Source organism: Geotrypetes seraphini, chromosome 13, assembly GCF_902459505.1.
Source record: "Geotrypetes seraphini chromosome 13, aGeoSer1.1, whole genome shotgun sequence".
Lineage (NCBI taxonomy): Eukaryota > Metazoa > Chordata > Amphibia > Gymnophiona > Dermophiidae > Geotrypetes > Geotrypetes seraphini.
The window spans coordinates 5824537-5847515 of NC_047096.1; the positions used below are offsets into that span (position 1 = coordinate 5824537).

At 42.5% G+C, this 22979-nt stretch overlaps 1 protein-coding gene across 1 annotated transcript in view; it reads right to left on the reverse strand.

Annotated features, from left to right (window-relative positions):
- LAMB3 (laminin subunit beta 3) overlaps positions 1–22979 on the reverse strand; it is a 79307-nt gene that overhangs the window by 21895 nt on the left and 34433 nt on the right. Inside the window, 12 exon segments of the mRNA XM_033917726.1 lie at positions 3482–3851; positions 5748–5844; positions 8918–9114; positions 9692–9847; positions 10659–10847; positions 11210–11330; positions 13989–14182; positions 16050–16113; positions 19844–19876; positions 19879–19947; positions 19949–20035; positions 22435–22508. Coding sequence (XP_033773617.1) covers positions 3482–3851; positions 5748–5844; positions 8918–9114; positions 9692–9847; positions 10659–10847; positions 11210–11330; positions 13989–14182; positions 16050–16113; positions 19844–19876; positions 19879–19947; positions 19949–20035; positions 22435–22508 — 1651 coding nt within the window.

The following is a 22979-nucleotide window of genomic DNA, read 5'->3' on the forward strand; positions in this document are numbered from 1 at the left end:
ATTTACTGTTTTACTTTTAAAATCCTACTTATTTTATATAAATTGTTAATCGCTTAGCTTGTAATAAGCGATCAATCAAATTTTAATAAACTTGAAACTTGTTAGGCCAGGGGTGTCAAAGTCCCTCCTCGAGGGCCGCAATCCAGTCGGCTTTTCAGGATTTCCCCTATGAATATGCATGAGATCTATTTGCATGCACTGCTTTCATTGGGGAAATCCTGAAAACCTGATTGGATTGTGGCCCTCGAGGAGGGACTTTGACACCCCTAGGTTAGGCTCAGGTGCACTCTAAGGAAATGCGTCTTCAGGAAAGGGTGGTGAATTCGTGGAACAAATTCCTGGTGGAGGTGGAGCCGACGAAAACTGTATCTGACTTGGGACAAGGACTTAGGATCTCGAAGGGAGCTTTGCTCTGTGCATTTCTTTCTCGCCATGGCGGCGTCAAAAGTTTGTACAATTTCAAATTCACGGGATCAGGATTTTTTTCTGCTTTTTATGTATTCACATCGGCATTTTTCTTTGAAATCAAATATCCCTGGACCCCTGAAGAATTCGGTTTAGTCAAAACACGTGCCGTGTTGGGTCCCCAACTTTTAAAGCATATGTGGATTCTGATGTTGTTATGTGATTCTATATCATTTGATTGACTGAATAAATGCTGGCATCATGAACATCACTTCCACAATCTTTTTTTTGTGCTTAGCTTCATTGGATTCACTGCGGACCTGTTGGGTTCTTTTTTTTTTTTGGATACTACAGTATTTGCTCTATATAATTAATGTAGTTCAATGGGATCTGCCCTATTCTCTTTCCTAACGTTCTGAGCTCCTCTGGGAGAACGGTATAGAAAATTGAATAAATAATGTGATCTACCTAGAGCCTGGCTAGGTTAAGTGGAATAGAAATGCCTACATTCGATTAGATTAGGAAGATATAGTAGATGGCATGGATGGACAGACTGGCCTTTATCTGCATTCATTTTTCTGTGCTTCTGGGTGCAAACTGGACCACACATGCATGCACTACTGGGAAACCATGTGCTCTATTATCGGCAAATTACTTTGTTTCTGTAATGACAAAATGGCTAAAGAAACAAACAAAATTAAAATTCCTGTAAACGACATAGGGCAAGATTTTCACTTTTTAATACAGATCACCCATTATGAATCATAAGAACATAATAGCCTTACTGGGTCAGACCAATGGTCCATCAAGCCCACGGTGGCCAATCCAGGTCATTAGTACCTGGCCAAAACCCAAGAAGTAGCAACATTCCATTCAGAATCCTAAAGAATAGCAAGATTCCGGAATCCCAAAGAGTAGCAACATTCCATGCTACTCTTCCAGGGCAAGTAGTGGCTTCCCCCATGTCTTTCTCAATAACAAACTATGGACTTTTCCTCCAGGAACTTGTCCAAACCTTTCTTAAAACCAGCTACGCTATCTGCTCTTACCACAACCTGTGACAACGCATTCCAGAGCTTAACTATTCTCTGAGTGAAAAATTTTTTCCTCCTGTTGGTTTTAAAAGTATTTCCCTGTAACTTCAAGTGTCCCCTAGTCTTCGTAATTTTTGACGGAGTGAAAAATCGATCCACTTGTACCCGTTCCACTCCACTCAGGAATTTGTAGACTTCACTCCTATCTCCCCTCAGCTGTCTCTTTTCCAAGCTGAAGAGCCCTAACTGGTTTAGTCTTTCCTCATACGAGAGGAGTTCCATCCCCTTTACCATCTTGGTCGCTCTTCTTTGAACCTTTTCTAGCGCCACTATATCTTTCTTGAGATAAAGAGACCAGAATTGAATGCAATAATCAAGGTGAGGTCGCACCATGGGCATTTTAACATTCTTAGTCTTGTTAACCATCCCTTTTTTAATAATTCGTAGCATCCTGTTTGCTTTTTTGGCCGCCACCACACATTGGGCGAAAGGTTTCATCGTACTGTCTACAATGACGCCCAGATTTCTTTCTTAAGTGCTAACCCTCAAGGTGGACCCTAGCATCCAGTAACAGTAATTCGGGTTATTCTTCCCAATGTCCACATTAAATTTCATCTGCCACGTGGACCCCCAGTCTTCCAGCTTCCTAATCTAATTTGTGTGTCGCGCCCATCTAATCCTAAGGTCCGCCTGCAATTTTTCACAATCCACATGCGTTTTAACAACTTCGAACAGCTTAATGTCATTTGCATGTGTTTCCTTCCATCTGAGATTGTGTCTATAAGAAATTTGTACAATGATTATTTGCCTATCAGGCAGCTAGCTGGGACACTGAGCTTCGGAATTTCTTTTATTTGTCACATTCATATATGCACTTTAAAAAATTATTAAAATCTACTCTATGGGGTTCATAATCCCCCCAAAAAATTGTCTAAAAAGTGTCCTAAATGGCTACCAAGTACCCATAACAAAAGCTGGTTTTTAGATGTATCTAAAAACAGCTTAGGCCTTTCCCCTGCCACTAAACGCACAGAGAGAAAAGAGGCGTGTTTAGAGGAGGGGAAAGGGCGGGCAGTGGGCGGGAGGTGGGCCGGCCTACACCTAGGCGTACAACACGTATAATCAAAACATTTGACAGGTTGCCTAGTCGGCACTTAGACCTTTTTGACTTAGACGAAGTCAAACCAGGTCTAAGTGCCGAAAAAGGGGCCACTGAGCTGATGGCCGCTGGCGCCATCAGTTCAGCGGCCCTGCAACCTACCCACCGCAACCATCGCGGCAGGAGAGATGCCTCATCTCCCCTACCGCGATGCCATCACTCCTCTACTCAAACTGCCGTGACCCGCGGTAGGAGAGATGCCCTATCTCCTCCTTCGCCTAAAAGCCCTTCTGTTGGACGTTTGGGGCTTAGGCGTTTTTTTGGTTCATTATGGGCAAAAAGTGTAGACGTCGTGAGGGAATACTTGTAGATATAGTGGTGATCTGGGCGTTTAGTAGAGGCAGGCCATAATCAAAACAAGGACGTTTGTTTTGGTTATGGACACTTTCCCTGCTTCTGCTTTGAACATTTAAGAACTTAGGCCAAAGGGGGACTTAGACGTTTTTTTGATTATGCCCCTCTATTTGTAAGATTTTTAGGAAACTAATTATTATGATGGTCATTTTGTACAGTTTCTTGGTCTTGTAAACCTCATTGTTCTGAGAGGTTTTGTAGTCTAGAAATACAATGTAATGGAATGTAATATAATGTAAAGATATGAAACAAAAGTTTGCTGGCTGCCCACCCCTAGATGACACAAGTTTTGTTTGGGCTTAAAGGAGGGAGAAGACCCTCAGGAGACTGTCTGCAGTGAGAACAAATACAACCAACAGTCAATGAATAGCAGATAAGAAAAAGCAGAGAGGAACTGAGAAGGGGAAGAGAAAAATCTCATTTTGCTTAACTGCCTTTCACTAAGAAAACAAAACCAACCAACAATGATCAAACGCTAAAGTGCACATGTGAAGGTGGTAAATGTAAGTGACAGAAAACCATGGGTTACCTCATTGCGGTGAATGAATCCTTCACTTTTGCCAGCGCACTGTCAGTCACCAGGGGGTTGCCAGCAATTCCTTGGATTTGTTGAAGTCTAGCTTCCAAGTCCTTGACACGGGGCCCAAAGCTGGTGTCCGCTACCCCCACCAGGCCAAAGCTGGCATTCCGCAGGGCACTCTGCTGAGATGAGAACCGGCCGAGGTCGCCATCGTAGAACTGGAAGCAGGGGTGGCAGGCCACACAGCTGGGGTAGTTGTCACAGTACCCTCGTTGGCACTCATCGCAGCGGGACCCAGAGAAGCCAGGGCGACACAAGCACCTACCGGTGGCCTTGTCACAGCCTGCTCCTTGGGTACCTTCAAAGTTACAGTTGCAGGCTAGAAGGGACAGGGAGAGAAAAAAAAGAGGGTTTCAGATGAAATATGTACATGTCAAAAGAAGCACATTGCCTCATTTATTATAATTATTTTGTTTAGCTTATAAGAGGTGGCTGTGTCGCGCCTGAAACATATTGGGTAGGGGAATGGAGAATGCCACGTTGAAGTTTCAAGTTTATTTATAATTTGGTTTACCGATCATCACAGGTATCTTGCCGGTTTATAATATTAAAAATTTATAAAACATAAAAAATAAAAATAAGGCAGGTTGTAGCCTAGGCAGGGACAAAGTTTGGACATGTTAGATACAAGAGGAGCTGGGGAGGGGGAGAGATTTTAATTACATTGAAAAAAAAAAATAAGAGGAAGGGAAGGGGGGAGGAGAATACAGGAGGAAAAGGAAGGTCGCTTCGTAAAGGCGGTTCTCTTTTTTTTTTCCTTGGAAAGGATTCTTAACTGCAGTTTTGGTATGCGTCTTTGAACAGAAATGTTTTGAGGTTAGTTTTAAATTTCACTACAGGGTTTTCGCGGCGAGATGTGGTGGCAGATGCTCCCTCCCGGACATGTTCTTGAAAATGAGGGCATTTCCTGGGGAAATCCGGACGTCTGTAAAGGGCTAGATTTATGGAGATTTTGTCTAAAGAAATCATTTGAATGTGAGCTCTTAAGGCTCAATATTAAAATTGTGGAAGGCATTGAACCCAGAAATTCAGTGCTGGGCTATACGCATCTGGTGACCAGTTAAGCCAATATTCATCGGCTGCTATTTGTGTGGGTCAGTCAGTACGCTCAACTTAGGTGGACAGACAGACAATGAAATTTGGTGCTAACCGGCTATGGCATATGACATAGGCTAGCCATTAAAGCCCTGATTCTAAAAACTGCGCCATAAATCAGGCGGTGGCTGGCATCCTACCGCCGCCTAACTTAATTGGTTTAATTGGTGATAAACAGCACGGTAATTGACCGCATCATTTAAAACTAATTAAAAAGCAATTACAAAAAAAATGTAGGCTTCTGCAGATGCCTAGTAAAAGCACCGTCGAACCGCGTCCGTAGAGGTGCCTAAGGATGGTTTACACTGGAAGTGGACGTTGGCATCCTTAGGCACCTCTAAGGACGCGAGTTAAAGCAGGCGCTGGAAACGCGGGCCTGTAAAACCCCCGCCTAAGTTTCTGGCGCCTACTTTAGATGCGGCCACGATTCTGAAAACGGCGCCATCGTGTGATGGACACGTGAACGGCGCCACGTTTGCAGGCGGCCGCCACCACTGGTGCCTTTTTGCAGAATCCGTGCGTAAGTGCTAAGCTTCAGAGGCCATCTCGCACTGAATATTAGCGCTTGCCGGCCAAGTGCTATTTAACCAGTCAGGAGCCATTTCCAGCCGGTTAAATAGCACTGAATATTGGGTGGTTAGTCTACTAACAGTCAAAACGTAGGGTTTGTGTTATTTTGTATGAAAAACGGACATTGTCATTACATTACTTTAGTGATTTTTATTCCGCCATTACCTTGCGGTTCAAGGCAGATTACAGAAGAGGCTTGTGCAGATGAGGACAGAGCTTAGGCATTGGTGGAATGAGGCATTATGACATCACAATCTGAGCTCTAGAATGTTGCTACTTAGGATTTGAAAGTGTTTGAGGCTTGTGCAGATGAGGACGGAGCTTAGGCATTGGTGGAATGAGGCATTATGACATCACAATCTCAGCTCTAGAATGTTGCTACTTAGGATTTGAAAGTGTTTGAGGCTTGTGTAGATGAGGACGGAGCTTGCTGGGCAGGGAAAAATTTGTCCCCGTGACATTCTCTAGTGTACAGCCCTCGATAGAGACTTTCCTTTTTACCAAACTTTTCAAACTCCCTTCATATTTCTGCAAAAAAAGCTATCCGAACCTCTGCAGCCTGTCTGGATGTTTCCATAGGATCTGTCAGCACACTCTGTACAAAACAGCCCCCCAAAGCCTTCTCTGCAGGAACATTGTCCAGTCACCTGCAGTGAGAAACAGATGGGGCTCAGTAACAATCACATTTCTGGACCTTTTTATTGCACACATTCAAAATATCTAGACTAGATTGCTTTAACTCTGTTTATTTAGGTCTATCAAGAAAATAGTTAGCATCCAATTACTACTTTTCAGTGGCGTGTGGTGAGGGCATTCAGGGGATTCAGTGAATCCCCAGTGCTACAGCCCTGCATTTCTATTTTTCAGTTTACTTTTTGCTTGAAGCAGTTTGATTTTTTTGATGTAGGCAGCCTGCTCAACCAGCCAAACCGTATTAAAAAAAAAGTAGGGCCCCCCCCCCCCCAAAAAAAAAAAAAAAAGAAGGGCTTTGAGCTGGGGATTCTCTGAACCCTCCTGAAGGCCCTGACACTACTGATCTGAATTTGATTGGCTGAGCAGCATCTGCCTGTGACTGCTCAACCAATCAAATTCAGAGTGGTGCCCTCGGGGCCTTTAGGGGGGTGGGGTGAATCCCCTGAAGGCCCTGAGCACACACCACAGCCACTTTTGCATGCATGAAGATGTGACAGGATCACGCCTCTATGTGGAACACCCTGCCCTCTGATCACTTAGGATATCTTACCTTTCGAAAGAGGCTGAAAACCTGGCTTTGGTTTTTCTTAGAGATTCTGTCATTGTTTAACTGCTCTGAAACCTAGTATAAAGGGTAATATATAAAGCGCGTGATATGAACAGAATCTCTTCATTGGCTAGAATCGAATCCAAGACTCTGGGCTCCTTTTACAAAGGTGCGTTAGGGCCTAGCCGCGTGCGCTAGACCTTAACGCCAGCATTGCGCTGCCGTTATTCTAGAAGCGTACCGCGCGGTGTAGCGCGTGGTATTTTCGTGCGTGCGCTAAAAACGCTAGCGCACCTTAGTAAAAAGAGCCCTCTGTGCTTGCGTTTTAAAATATTGCGTGGCTTTAATCCTGAATGCACGCCATCATTAATGGTGTTGCAGTCTGGTCGTAATACAAATCGGTCATACCATGCTAATAAGCTTGTTCTTCCTCTCCCTTTATCATTTAGGGTTTCTTTTCATCATTTAAAAACAGTTTAAACAGTTAGTTAAATTTAAAATTGTTCTTAAAACTTTTCTATTTAATGATGCTTTTCAGAATTAGGTTCTGAAATTACATTACATTAGTGATTTCTATTCCGCCATTACCTTGCGGTTCAAGGCGGATTACATCCAAACTAAAACAAAAATTACATTCAAAATTTGAAGGAATAGAATAAGCGATGACATAGAATTTTTAAACTAAACTAAACTAAACCTTAAGTTTATATACCGCATCATCTCCACGGATGTTGTGGAGCTCGGCACGGTTTACAAGAACTTAAAATATAGGAAGAGAAGGAAAAAAAAAAGGTTTACAAGAACTTAAAATATAGGAAGAGAAGGAAAAAAAAAAGGTTTACAAGAACTTAAAATATAGGAAGAGAAGGAAAAAAAAAGGTTTACAAGAACTTAAAATATAGGAAGAGAAGGGAAAAAAAAGGTTTACAAGAACTTAAAATATAGGAAGAGAAGGAAAAAAAAAAGGTTTACAAGAACTTAAAATATAGGAAGAGAAGGAAAAAAAAAGGTTTACAAGAACTTAAAATATAGGAAGAGAAGGAAAAAAAAAAAGGTTTACATGAACTTATATATAGAAGAGAAGAGTAAGGGGGATAGAATTACATTTTAGTGAAAAGCCAGGTTTTAAGGTAATATATGTTGGGTAAAGAGTTACCAAAGGGAAGTGGAGGTCTTTAGGAGATAAGAATAGGGTGAAATTATGGGTTTTAGATAAGGTTTGGTAGATAAAAGAGTATTAGAGAGATCTAAGGGTAAATAGAGTGTTGGATATTGGGTTGGGATTGGTTTTATGTGTTTTTTGAAGAGTAGGGTTTTAATGTCTCTCCTGAAGGCTTTGTAGTCTGTAGTCGAATGGTTGATATTATCCATTAACAGGGATAGACAGACTCTAAAACACCAGAGACTAGGCCTTATAAGGCTAAAACCCTTCCCTCCCTTAATGTGCTCACCTCAAATGTTTCTTTGCTTTTAAAATTGTAGTTCTCTCCCTTTTTTCTTTGTGTTTCTTGTAAGTTAGTAAAAACATACGTATGTCTTCTTTGTACGTATCATTTATTTTCATGTAAATCGCTTAGAAATTATATAAGCGTTTTATCAAATTTTTAATAAAACTTGGAAACTTTACTATGGCCATAATTTCCAGTGTAGTTTCCCGTAATGTTCGTTTAATTCAGATTTTATTGGCCATTTTGTCATCATGGCAGCAAACTTGTTAACTGTGTAGTCTACAGTAGAGTCTTGGTTAACTGGGACTCTCATACAACTGGCAAAAAATCACCAGTGACTTGAGGAGAGGGGTAATGTGAGAATAGCAGCTCTCACCGAATCTGAGTCGTGTAGCAGAATTTTGAACAGATTGAAAAAGCGAGAGATGGGTGCACGGGAGGCCTGAGAGAAGTGCGTTGCAGTAGTCTAAGCGTGAGGTGATGACTTTCTCTAAGGCCGAGGTGCTCCTGTGAAGTCCATTCAGACTCTATGTCTTCCAATTCTGAATTAATTCTATTCTCCCAATGTCAGAGAATCTGTCTGCAGAGCTAATTGGTTCCCCAGAAGCTCATATCACCAGGAAGGAAGCAGGGCACAGAACGAATTTAGCTCACATCTTATCAATAGCTCAAGGTGAGTTCCATTCAGGAACCCCAGGTGTTTCCTTGTCTTAAGTTTGCAGCTGATCCAGTGGAGGATTAAGTGACTTGCCTAAGGTCACAAGGATTTGTCGGTGGGATTTGAGTCCTGGCTTCTCTGCTCTAACCACTAGGCTCCACTCAATTGCAAACTGCTTTGAACGGTCAATTTATTAACCCATCAGCAAGTGTACAATTCACTTCAATAGTTACCCTATCCACAGCTTGAATGAGGCTCTATCAACTTAGGGAGAGTTTAACATCTGATAGATTATTGAACAAGCTTTGACTTTGTCTGCTGTTGGTGTGGCAGCTAATGCCTGGTCATTGAAGTAGACCCAACTTCCTCCATACCTGGTTACACTGAGAACCGTAGGCGTATCGAGGGTCACACTGACACTTCTGACAGCCGCGGCCGCTTGCCAGATTCCAGTGGTTGGAGATGCATTGATCACACTTGGGGCCAGTGACATTTGGGAGGCAAAAACACTGGCCCGTGTCGCCATCACAAGGCTGATCGCTTCGGCTCCCCAGGGGGTTACAATCGCATTCTGAAATGCAAAAGAAAACATTTCGTCCACATCACCAAGCCAAAGGATTCCTCCAGGAACTTAGCAGCAGAGGGACAGTGGAAAATCTCTGCTCACTTCAGTTTTTGGTTTTTTGTTTTTTTTTAATTCTTTATTCATTTTATAATTCACAAGAAGTGTACAGCAAATGTTAAACAATATATAATACAATATCACTTGAAAATCTACCATATTATACAACAAAAAGATATATCTCCCACCCCTCCCTCATCCATATACAATAAAAAAAAATATACCACATGAATATATTATCTTATCATTCATATATATTATTAAAACACCCTGCGCCACTGTTTATAATAAACTTGTGAGGACTGTGCTTTCGTCGCCGAGTCAGTGCAAGGCCCATAGCTCTCGGCAGCTAGTGGCCAATTTTGAAGTTAGCCAATGGTTGAGTCTCAGCAACAACTTATTCCCACAGCAATGACAATGCTCCCACGATGGACCAAGCATACAGTCCAGCGACGAGTTACCAAAACATCCAGCAGCATGCAGAGCCTCTCTTCCTAGGCCGTCTCGTCCCTGGTTAAACACTTACTTCTGCATCCCAGAGGATTGGAAGCACTCATTTCAAAGAAACCAGCCTTGCACTGATGGCAACGTCCCCCAGCTACATTCTGCTTGCATGAGCAGCGTCCTGTCATTGGATCGCAGCTGCCGCCATCCACGCTGCCTTCTGGATCACAGTCACATGCTGGTGGGAGAAAGACAACCATTGTAAAGCAGCAGTGGGATCTGTCCGTAGCGGTTAATCAAAAATAATAAATCCAATCCAATCGAGATTCTTGGTTATGGTTGCCCTTAAATTTGGTGCAGTGTTAAATTACGTTCATATATAATAATAATCATCTAACCAGAGTAGAACCAAGATTTGAGGCACATACTAGCCCCGGCATCACGCCTACATAGGCGCTTTGGGCCGCTGAATGCCAAACTAGGCGTGGCCAACACTGGAGGTGGCATTAGGCATGATTCACGTGAAGATAGGCGCTGGAAATGTAGGCCCGGAAAACCCTGGCCTACATTTCCTGGTGCCTCTGCGTCGGCACAAATCCAAAACTGGCACCGATGCGTGATTGACACCCGATTGCAGCTGCTTTTAAGGTGGTCACCAATATTTATTTAAAATTTTATATACCGCATACAACTATGCGGTTTCCATATGACATACATAGAATTTTGTTTCCCTCCGATTATCACGTATAACATAGACATATCAAGACAACATCATTAAGACTAGATGGGCCATTTGGCTTTTATCTGCCATCATGTTTCAATACCAGATGTTCTACCATATTCTATGTCACAGTACCTTTAACATGGAACTCTCTGCCAGCCCATTAAAAAGAAAAAAAATTTAAAGGATTTCTTAAAAGCTTCTTATTCAAAGACGCATTTGAATCCTAGAAATTTTAGTTAGACATTTTTAATTTTATTCTTTGAATTTATTTCTGTATTTTTTCCTTCTTAATAGTTGTCTAATATGTGGAAATGACCGCACTCACATATACAAGCATCACGGTGGCTGATATCCCGGTCTGGGTGGCGGAAATAATTTGCCTTGCATCTTTCGCAGTTCTTCCCCATTGTACCATCTCGACAATCATCGCATACACCCCCACTGATGCCACCACTGGCCTGGTACACAGCAGGGTCAAAACGGCACTTGTCAGAGTGATTGTTACAGTTGCATTCTGGAAGGACAGAAAGGACAGCTTTAGCAAGGCAAAAAGGTAATAAATTACAAGAGTCTGGATGTTTAAACTCATGTCCACTAGATGGTGCCCTAAGACTGTTTTAGAAACAGTCTATACCAGGATGCTCTAGGCGTCCACTAGATGGTGTCCTAAGACCATTTGGAAACCTTCAGCACTAAGAAAGTCTACTGATTTGCAAAATTTCTCTTGACTGAAAGAAATCTGCTTTTTTGCTGCGCTTTCGTCGGGAGAGTAGGAGATAGTGGATGGAATGGTTGGGCAGACAAGATACGCTACGTGGTCTTTATCTGCGTTCATGAGAAGAAATGGATGGGAGGGAAGGCAAAGGACAAACATACTTTTGCACTCATTTGGATTTTGGTCATCTGCAGGCCTCCATGGCAGGTCATTATAGCCATCGGCACAACGCTCACAATTTGGTCCCACTGTGTTATGCTGGCAAGCACAATCTTCATGAATCTATAAGGGACAGACAGGCATTTCATTGACATCTTAAAGGACTGCACGGCTTCATTTCAAGAGGGGGTGGGGAGGGCTTGGACATCACATTTTGAAGTGGAGGAGTGGCCCAGTCTTTATGGTTATGGTTATTAAAAACTTTATCTATCAATGAGGATCCAAGCGGTTTACAATATATATTTCAAAACCATTTTGAAAAGAACTCCCTTCAGAAATAGAAAAGGAAAGAAAATATGTTTTGTGTTGTTTGTTTTGGTTTTTTAATACATAAAATTCTATAACAATCAAAATATCAATAGAAGCAGAAAATTTTATTAAAAATTCATACCTACATAAGTACAGATTGCAGTGGTGCAAGCAGTTGCCTCAGCTCCCTGAGGTTGAGAGTTCAATTCCCACTAGGGCCAGTCACTTAACACTTCATTGGTCAGGTACACAGAAAAGCAGTACATCAAGTCCCATTCCCTTTACTTTTATTTTGAGAGTGGAAATTAGACGCAAAAAAGTAGCCAAGTCTACTAAACATAAGGCCCTACCGGCGTGTAAGTTCATTACAAAAGCGCTTTTTAAAATGGCACCATTAAAGCCAACTTAGGGCCAAGGTGCGCTATGGGGGTTAGCGTGTTGGACATTTTATCACGCGCTAACCCCTGCGGCAAGTCAAAAAACTAACTCCTCGTCAATGGAGGCGTTAGCGACTAGCGCGGCAGGCGGCTGAATGCGTTAACCGTCTACCGCACCTTGATAAAAGCAGCCCTTAGAGTATTATCACCTTGAGTGGCATAAATAATCAATATGACGTGATATACAATACTCCACTCAATCCAGGAGGTACATCTGCAGGGTCGTCTTACATAGAACAACTTCTCTCTATTCAGGAAAAGGCATTCTAGAACAAACATTGACTGAGATATTTAATTAGCTGTCAATCTTTTTCAAACCAATGGAGTAGAAGCATCTTTGATCATTTTAAAATATTGAGTGATATCTTAAGTCACAAAAAAGAAAAAAGTAAAAATAATTAAATGTTGAGAATAAATGTAGATTTCAGGTTTTTTGGCATGGAGCAGTGAAAACTACGTTGACCTTTCAGTCTATGCTAAGACTGCGCTTAGGCTCCAATTCTGAGGCCTTTTCCTGAACAGAGAGAAGTTGTTCTATGTAAGACGACACTGCAGATGCACCTCCTGGATTGAGTGGAGTATTGTATATTGGAGTTCTTTTGAAAATCGCGTCTAGCGGCGCCAAAGGTCATCTCCGGCCATAACCACGCCTACATCGACCTTACATGTTGTAGATGCAATTACAATGCTTACTCTAGTAGGCGTCTTCTAGCGCTTACTTTTTTAATGAGTTTTTAATTGGTTTTTAATGGTGTGGTCAATTACTAAGCCAATTAAAGTCAATTTTAAAAATTAAGTTAGGCTGCGGTGATTTAAGTTTGAAAACGAATAATCCAGGGCTCTACTTTGCTGAATCCTACTGAAATAAACCTGCGAGCTCTGATTTCACATTGATTCTCTTTTTATCTGTTGTGATTAAACTCAACGCTCATTATTCACATTTGGCCGAATAATATTTTTCGTTATTCGTATTCAGCTGGAAAGTAATAGAAGCTATTCGGTGCAGCTTTACTATATAAATACATTCGGAAATGTCCTTGATCATCCTGGAAGAAATCCAAAGCCGTTGAATTTACAGCAAGCACGCCTTTTGATGATTGCTACTCTCATTACAGCTACAAAAAGATAAGTACCACCTGTATTTTCTACTTTCAGTTCCAGCCTCCCAATTTACCTGTTATAGCTAATGATTTTATGTTCATGTACCCCTCTATTAAGTCCTGTCGATTCAAGAGATTTTAAATAAGACATTTGCTTTTCAATTAGGAAAATTGAATTCTTGGTTGACTCCTTTGATCTTTCAAATGTTTTCGTATACTGCTTTTAGAAGGATTTTAAAAATATATTTGTTTGATAAATTTATTACCTAATTGTTCTTAACTTCGATTTTACCATGTTTAATATGTATATTTCACTGATTGTCCAGTTCTTCTTCTCTGTCAACCGCCCGGATCTTTTGTGGATGGATGGTATACAAGAATAAAGTTATTATTATATCTTGTTGGACTCCTTCACCTATGGCCCAACAGGAACTAAGCACGCTGAACTGTGTTTATAGCAGCCGCCAAGTATGAATGTGTTTTTCAGGAGTTTTTCACATTTCCTGATTTATACCGAGGCATGTTTGTGCACTTTAATTCACAACGGGGGTGAGACCAGGGATGTTACACCTCCTAAACCCTGTGTGGGTATAAAGAGTGACAGCTGACGCTTTGGTCTTGTTAGCGTTCAGTTGTGTAAACTGAGGACTCCCCCTCCCCCATCACATTTAATTTAATTCACTTTAATATTGCAGTGTGTGAACCTTTGTCCTTGGCTTCTGCTATATCCTTGAAGAATTTTTGGATTTCTTCTGCTGCGACCTTTTTCTGAGTGGGTTTTTACACTTGAAATCACTTGATCACGCTGGGACACTTTTTTATGTTGGACCAATAAAAGTTATCAAAGCCCACAGTTATTACAGCTCTCCAGTCCTCCCCTGTTAAATGCCGCTCAGGGGAAGCCCCGTATCATTAATGTTAGAACACCCCCTCACCTGTACATTCGCATGTGGGTCTCTGGAGGACATGCTTCCAGCGATGCAGCGGTCAGAATGTCCATAGCAGAGACAGCTTCCTCGAACGTGCATCTCTGAGATGGCATAGAAGGCGCTTGGAGTGTGGTATTTGCGGGCTGGGAGTCGTGTCAGCTGGGTGAAGTTGACTCTCAGGTTGGTGAATTCCCCTAGTTCTGTTAACCAAGAAACAGAAAATGGTGAGCAGGCTGCCAATGACCTAAAACGCTTGTGTTAGGCCTCATCAACCGTTCCCCTGCAGTCCCCTCACCACCTCGGTCTCATCTGAGCTCAGAGATGGAGTTTTCCCTGGGTTCCCCCCTCCCCAAGCCCACCACTGCCACATTTACTCCCCTTCCCTTAGAGATAAATCTTTGCAAATAGTTTCTTAAACATTATTATTTGTATGCTGGAGAGGGTAATGGATGATTTAAAGAATGTGCCAAAATGTTAAATCTTTTTTTTTTTTTTTTTCTTTTTAAGCTCTGGCATTCTCGGCCATTTAATGTGGACTTGATCATTGATAAATTACTGCCTTGGACTTTATTTTTTGAGCATTTGTTTCTATGCTATGTTTGAAGTTGATATACTTGTATTTTTGTTATGTAATTTTAACAAATAAAGAAAGAAAGAAAGAAAATATATATATATATATATATATAAATTATAAAAAGAAAACGGATACATTCTCTTATTTAATTAGGAACTCTTATAAAACTCTAGTCCTGTATATAGGAAGTAATGCTATCAAGTGGATGGTAACATTTTAGGTGTTGATTGTGTGCCCAAAAATGCCTAAACGTGTGCATAATCTTACATAATGGGTATATACAGCTGGGTGGACATGTGGGCGGAGTCTGGAAAGAATATGGGCAGGGCTTCACTTATGAGGGGCCACTGGAAAGTTCTCAGCCCAACCAACAAAGCTGGGCCAGTCTCCATTGAGGTCTATACAGTTAGTCCAGCAATTTCCCACTCTTTGTGTTCTGTATTTTTCCGACGGAACGAAAAAAAACCCCAGAACATTCAACTGAACTACGTGTATAGCCCTCGATGGAGACTGGCCCCAGTTTTGTTTGTTGGGCTGAGAACTTTCCAGCGGCCCCCTCATGCTTTCTTTTGTAGAATAGGCCCTGAAATCTAGGTCCACTGTTTGTCATTTTATCGAATGGTAACTGCAAAGCCTTAAAGAGGAGACAAGGATATGCCCAGATGAACAAACTCATGATACAACCAATAACCTCACTCTATCAACCAATAGCTTCCCTGCAATCTTCTGGATATGACCGGAATCTCATCCTTTTGTAATCCGCCTAGAACCGCAAGGTATTTGCGGAATAAAAGAAACTAATGTAATGATAAAGTTTGCTTTTGGGTTTTCTCGGTTTTTCATGTTTTGAGGGTTGTTTTTTGAATGTTTGTTTGATTTTGTTCTCAGACATCGGTCTTAATAAAAGCTTTTAAACATGCAAATCAGTTCTATAGGTGTTAATTCATATGTCAATAGACATTGCTTTTTTCAATTTGAAAGAAACCACAAGAACAAGGGGTCACTCGATGAAATTGAAGGGGGACAGGTTTAAAACAAACGCAAGGAAGTACTTTTTCACACAGAGGGTGGTGGACACATGGAACACCCTTCCGGAGGCCCGTGATAAGAAATAGCACAGTACAGGGTTTCAAGGATGACCTGGATAGGTTCCTGGAAGACAAAGGGATTGAGGGTACAGATAAGAGCAGTGGAAGGTTTAGAGATAAGTGTAGAGGTAGGCAATAAAATTAGTCAGGGACCGCTGACCAGGCAATATGCCTGATGGGCCGCCGCGTGAGCGGACCGCTGGGCTGGATGGACCTCTGGTCTGCCCTGGCGGAGGCGACTACTTATGTACTTATGTACTTTTGCAAGGCTGACAAATGCACCAATGTAGGAAATCAGATTTTAAACTTTGCAACGAAAGATTAGTCAGATAAGAAGAACACAGAGATCTACATACAGGCAAATAGACAGTAACACAGATAGACAAGTATGAGATATGTTCTTACGGTTAATTTTTTGGCTGCGAGGTGCAATTACACTCGATGCCATCTCTGCCGGGCTGAACCGAATCTAAGCAGGAAAAACCAAACGGAGATGGAAATTTAAAGAACAACATTTTGTCCACAAACAATTTGGCTGATCCTGACAATATTATTGTTATATATATACACATAATTTTTTCCTTTATATATATTTCTAGAATTCTTTTGTCTTGATTATGGTAACCATTTATTGTTGACCTGTTTTGTTTATTTTTTATTTCTGTATTTTTTAAAATCTTCAATAAATTTTCAAGAAAAAAAAAAAAAGATTGTAATTTTTCCAGGACAACATGTAATATTTGTATAATACTCTCAATGTACACTGCACTGTACATTTCTAGGAATATAATCTTGTCTTTCATACCAGTCTGGTGTCTCTCCAACAGGAACCGAGACCCCTGGGGGGGGTTCATTTCAGATATTGTTCTACAGCGACACCTAGTGGTGACATAGGGATCAGGACTGTGTGTCCTGACATGAGCATGGCTGTGGAAACCCTGGTTAAATGTTATCATGGGAGGAGATTATATTTGCAAATGGAGACTCATGGCGCCAGTTCCCAGCCCACTCCAACTAACTTAGAAAAGTTGAGGAGGATGAATCTACCAGGACAATATGTTTTAAAACCTTGGCTTGGGTGTCCCTCAGTCCAAGTTCTCAAACCAGACCACATTTTCAGAACTGTCCACTTCAAGACAAAGTCTGCGGAGACTTTTTACCTATGGTTTTTGCATTGAGTTTCAAAGATACTTTTATACTTTCCACAGACACCAACATTTTCCTCTGGTTTTCTAAAGAAACTAGTGCATATGAATTTGGAAATACCACATACTCCTAACGCTACTCAAAACGCAACCCCAAGAAACACCTCGCATTAATGCAGCGAATAGAAATTGCATTGTGGAACAATGAACCTACTCTAAAGAAGACTACGTTTTAGAGGTTAATTTGGCTTGTTTCACCACCTAAAAAAATTTGTGCTTATACAAATCACGTTTTTAGTTTGTAACGTCTACAAATTAACACATCCACCATTGATTTGCATGAGCAAAAAAGTTATTGCATGTACAGAAGACAAATATGTGCAGCAACATGAAAATACACACTTCATTTAAATTGATAAGAACATAAAAATGGCCTTACTGGGTCAAACCAATGGTCCATCTAGCCCTGTATCCTGCTTCCAGTGGCCAATCCAGGTCACAAGCACTTGGCAAAAATCCAAGTAGTAGCAGCATTCCAAAACAAAATCCCAAAGAATAGCAAATTCCAGAATCTCTAACAGTAGAAGCATTCCACACAGAATCCCAAAGAATAGCAAGATTCCAGAATCCCAAATAGTAGCAGCATTCCAAACACAATCCCAAAGAATAGCAAGATTCCAGAATCCCTAACAGTAGCAGCATTCCAAACAGATTCCCAAAGAATAGCAAGATTCCAGAACCCCAAATAGTAGCAGAATTCCAAACAGAATCCCAAAGAATAGCAAGATTCCAGAATTCCAAATAGTAGCATTCCAAACAGAATCCCAAAGAATAGCAAGATTCCAGAATCCCTAACAGTAGCAGCATTCCAAACAGATTCCCAAAGAATAGCAAGATTCCAGAACCCCAAATAGTAGCAGCATTCCAAACCGAATCCCAAAGAGTAGCAACATTCCATGCCATCAATCCCAGGGCAAGCATTGGCTTCCCCCATGTCAGTCTCAATAGCAGATTATAGATATTTCCTCCAAGATCTTCTTCAAACCTTCTGGACAAGTTCCTGGAGGAATGTTTGTTTTTGCAATGCACACTCCTAGATGTTTACATAGGTTTATGTTGATTAAAATTTTGATTCCCCGCATTTGTAACGGAAATCTTATTCATTTAAACTAACCGAGATATGGAACTAGGTTAAGAGAATTAATAGAAACATAGAAACATAGAAATAGACGGCAGATAAGGGCCCACGGCCCATCTAGTCTGCCCACCTTAATGTCCCTCCCCTACCTTTGCCCTGTGAATAGATCCCATGTGCCGATCCCATTTGGCCTTAAAATCAGGCACGCGCTGCTGGCCTCAATCACCTGCAGTGGAAGACTATTCCAACGATCAACCACTCTTTCAGTGAAAAAGAATTTCCTGGTGTCACCCTCGTAGTTTCCCGCCCCTGATTTTCAACGGATGCCCTCTTGTTGTCGTGGGACCCTTGAAAAAGAAGATATCTCCTCCGCCTCGATGCGGCCCGTAAGATACTTGAACGTCTCAATCATGTCTCCCCTCTCTCTGCGCTCCTCGAGCGAGTATAGCTGTAATTTGTCAAAGCCGTTTTTCGTATGGTAGAATCCTTGAGTCCCGAGACCATCCGGGTGGCCATTCTTTGCACCGACTCCAGTCTCAGCACATCCTTGCGATAATGCGGCCTCCAGAATTGCACACAGTATTCCAGGTGGGGCCTCACCATGGATCTATACAATGGCATAATGACTTCCGCCTTACGACTGACGAAACCCCTTCGTATGCAGCCCATGATTTGTCTTGCCTTGGACGAAGCCTGCTCCACTTGATTGGCAGACTTCATGTCCTCACTGACGATTACCCCCAAGTCTCGTTCTGCTACCGTTTTTGCTAGGATCTCGCCATTAAGGGTATAAGACTTGCATGGATTCTGGCTGCCCAGGTGCATAACTTTGCATTTTTTGGCATTGAAGTTGAGTTGCCATGTCCTAGACCATCGCTCCAGTAGGAGTAGGTCGTGCATCATGTTGTCAGGCATTGAATCTTCGTCTGTTGTGCATTTGCCCACTACATTACTCAGTTTGGCGTCATCGGCGAATAATGTTATTTTACCCTCGAAGCCCTTCTGCCAAGTCTCTTATAAAGATGTTGAATAGGATTGGGCCCAAGACTGAGCCCTGTGGTACTCCACTAATCACTTCCGTCATTTCGGAGGGGGTGCCGTTCACCACCACCCTTTGGAGCCTACCTCCAAGCCAGCTCCCAACCCATTTCGTCAATGTGTTACCTAATCCTATAGAACTCATCTTGCTCAGTAACCTGCGGTGTGGTACGCTATCGAATGCTTTGCTAAAGTCCAGGTACACGATGTCCAGGGACTCCCCAATATCCAGCTTCCCTGTCACCCAATCAAAGAAGCTGATCAGGTTGGATTGGCAGGATCTCCCCTTAGTAAATCCATGTTGTCGGGGATCCCGTAGTATTCTCCTCCTCCAGGATCTTATCTAATTGGTGTTTTGATTAGAGTTTCCATTAGTTTGCTCTAAGAGTGTACCCCATTTTCAGGTTCACTTCAATCCTTTCACAAAAATTAAAAAACTTGGGGCCATCCTTTTACAAAACTGCAATAGCAGATTTCTAGCACGGGGAGCCGCACTGAATGGCCCGCGCTGTTCCCCGACGCTCATTGAGCGCGGTTCCCTGCACTAGAAACTGCTAATCTGCAGTTTCGTAAAAGAGGGGGCTGGTTATTTTCCAAATTGTAAGTTTGTTTTTTATTTCTTTTTAATTTATTGTAAACCGAGTCGAGCTTTATTATATGAAGATGACCCAGACTATAAATTCAAGTTTTAGTTTAGTTAATGCAGTTTACAATATAAAATAAACTCAAAGACTAGGAAGAACTCCAAAAACAAGAGGCAGAAAAGTTTATGTAGTTGTCTAAAGGCATCTGAAAACCTCCAGAACAGTTCTACTGTAAGACGCTTTCATTTTTTGTGACGTGCCCTAATTGTCACTCCACGTAAGCGTAGCTTTCACCATACCTTTCCCGCCTTGCATTGGATCAGAATGTCAGAGGTCTGACAGCGCACATCTTCCAGGCTCTGAGGGTGGCCCCTGCCGACGTGGGGGAATGAGGTAGCCACAGTTGTGCGCAGCGTACTGGTAGATCTTCCACGTCCTTCCAAAGTCCGAGGAGCGTTCGATCACCATTGCCGCAGGCACGGGACTCTGCAGGGAAATTTAGAAATGTTAGCGGCTGAGAATCAGGCACTTCCTTTCATAATATGTAAAGATCACAGACACACAAGTTCCAATCGATATCCCAATTACAAGCTTCCAAATTACAACATTTCCCATATGTTTTAAAGGAAATTTCAGAATTTCTTCTTTTTTTGCTCCAATCCTGATATCTCCTGTAAGGGACCAGGAAGCTCTTCTCCAGCCCACACCTAAGGTAACCAACTGTCTGCTTTTGTTATGGTCAGACTGGTTCCCAAAAGGCAAATTATCCAAATTCACAAACAGTGGTATATTTTTTATTATTGTAATTATTCTTCAATTCAGAGAGTGGTTGTAGTCGCTCCAGATAGGTTCTCAGCCATTTGTATGGTAGCTGGTTACAGGTTGTAACTGGACAATGTACTTTCCAGACAAGGCTGATTACATCAGGGCAACAGGCAATCAGGTACCTTCCTATGGTACCTGTTAGAACTGCCTCTTCCATCCCACCTTCTCCTCCACTAAGGTGTCCAGTAGCTCCCCTCAAACCCTGCTCTGTTCTGCTGCTTCTTCATTGGTTCTACTCACGGCATATTTTACACTGTAGAGGTTATGGTCATATAACCTCTACCTTGCGGGTTCAACACAAATTTAAGTTTTGTTCTTAGAGTATAAGATAGTCTTGTATCACACACTGCTGGTATGCTTATGGTGAGAGACGGTTAATCAAATAAAGTTAATCGTTCAGCCAACCAAGGCTTTTCTGAGTCCTCATCCGCGCAGAGTTACGATTCACTATTGTTTTCAGTTTTTAATCCACGTGATTTTATATCAGGACTTTTAGGGATCCCTGAGGAAGTCAACATTGTCGAAACACGGACCGTTTTGAGTCCATATTTCCCAGCGATTTGGGTCCTAGATATATTTAATTTGGATTGTGAATTTGTATATTTTTAAATAAAGCCTGCATCTTGAACATCACCATCTCCACAGAGTTTTTGTTTTCGCTGGATTTGCATTGTCTGTGGGATTAAGGGTCAATCTCTTGCTTGTTTTTGCTTTTTATACCACTGTAAGCAACATGGAGGAAAGACACATGGAAGGGAGCAAGATCTGAGGGATATGGTGGTCAGTGAACCATGGGGGATGACAGAAGCAGGGGAAATGCTGGACCATAACATGGCAGGGGAGAAGGTATGGGAGGAGGGGGGAAATGCTGGAACAACAAGGGGATAAGGAGAGAGAGGTAAAAGATGCTGGATAATGGGGGAGGGAAACATGGAAGGGGGAAGGAGGTGAGGAGATGCTGGTCCACATACTAGAAGAGAAGGGAGATGCTGGACCATAACATGGCAGGGGAGGAGGTACGGGAGGCGGGAAAAATGCTGGATCTCAAGGAGATGAGGAGAGAGAGGTAAAAGATGCTGAATAATGGGGGAGGGAAAGATGGAAGGGGAAAGGAGGTGAGGAGATGCTAGTTCACAGACTAGAAGAGAAGGGAGATGCTGGACTGGAGAGAGAGAGAGAGAATGAGAGACAAAGAGACCAAGGATGGAAGATTCTGGAGATGGAGAAGATACTGGGGATTAAATTAGGATATGGGATCTAATGCTGAGACTGAGATTAGGGTACTTGGGACAGATGATGGCAGATGGAGAGAAGGGGACTGACACTCAGTGGTGTAGTACAGGGGCACAGTCTTGGTAGTAATGCTGGCACCCATCTTCTGCTCCGCCCCTCCCCCCCCTGACGCACATGTGTGCCCCCTCCCTCCTCTTCCCTCCCCGTACCTCTTTATTTTTCCCTGTGCAAGCAGCACTATGACCTTGCTGCCTGCGTGGGTGTTGCCTCTCTCTGACATCACTTCTGGGCCCCGTGCCTAGGAATGAACGCCAGAGGGATAGCCACGTGTTCGTGACATTGCTCCCGCCTGAAAAATTAAAAAAGGTATGGGAGGAAGGGAAGGGGGGGGCACGTTCACAGCAGAGGGGGGTTGGGAAGGAGTGATGGGGCATTGAAGAGGGCAGGGTGGGGCGCCCCTCGCCCTCGCTATGCCGCTGCTAACACTGTCAGGTGCTGAGATGGCAGAAAGGGGCTGATTTTGTGAGAAGAACCTGAACGTGGAGCTTCCGAGAATGGAATGGGGCAAAACTAGGACTGGCTTAGCAGTTTGGATTGACATGAGATGAGGTGACGACCCCTCCACTCTTACCTCTATTGCTGCGACTAGACCAGTCCCCACTTGCACATAGCTGAAAGCAGAAGAAGCCTGTTTCTTAGCCCCCTCCCCCCAGGCCTTCAGGTGTCAGGTTCAGAGGCGTATCCAACAGTTGCCAACCCTACCCATACCTCTTCTTCCCCCACAATAAATTTTTGTGTTCAATAGTAAACTCAGGGACTCAACTTACCCGGAAGTCCAACATGAGGTCATTGAGCTGAAACTTCCTGTCCAGGTCAAAGTGGATAGAGACTTGATCCACATCTAATTGCACACAAAAAATACAGATGTCAAATGTATAATATAGCAGATTACAGTCTCACCAATCCATCATTAATATCCCTGAGGGTAGAGGCTCCTTTTTAGTGCAAAGAGAATCTCTGAAAAACAGCTCCTTCCAAACCATTCCTGTCGATTTCATCACTTTGTTCTAGATTTGCTAGCTGGCTCTGTTTCTGCAGGTCAGGCTAACCTAATCCTGGATTCACCCTTCTTCATGCATGAACTGGTACATAAGTCTATGTAAACAAAGGGGCAATGCCAGATCAAGATCCCATTGTCCTGTCAACACTGAGCCAGCCAGGCATTACACGTAGAGCATGACATGGTGACAAAATGTGTCACCGTCCCCGCGGATAACCGTGAGAAACCATCCGGTGTCCTTCTTTAGTGTCTATCTCAACCTCAATCCTTCTACACCAGCATTCTTCAATGCAAGGCTTGAGGGTCAGTGGC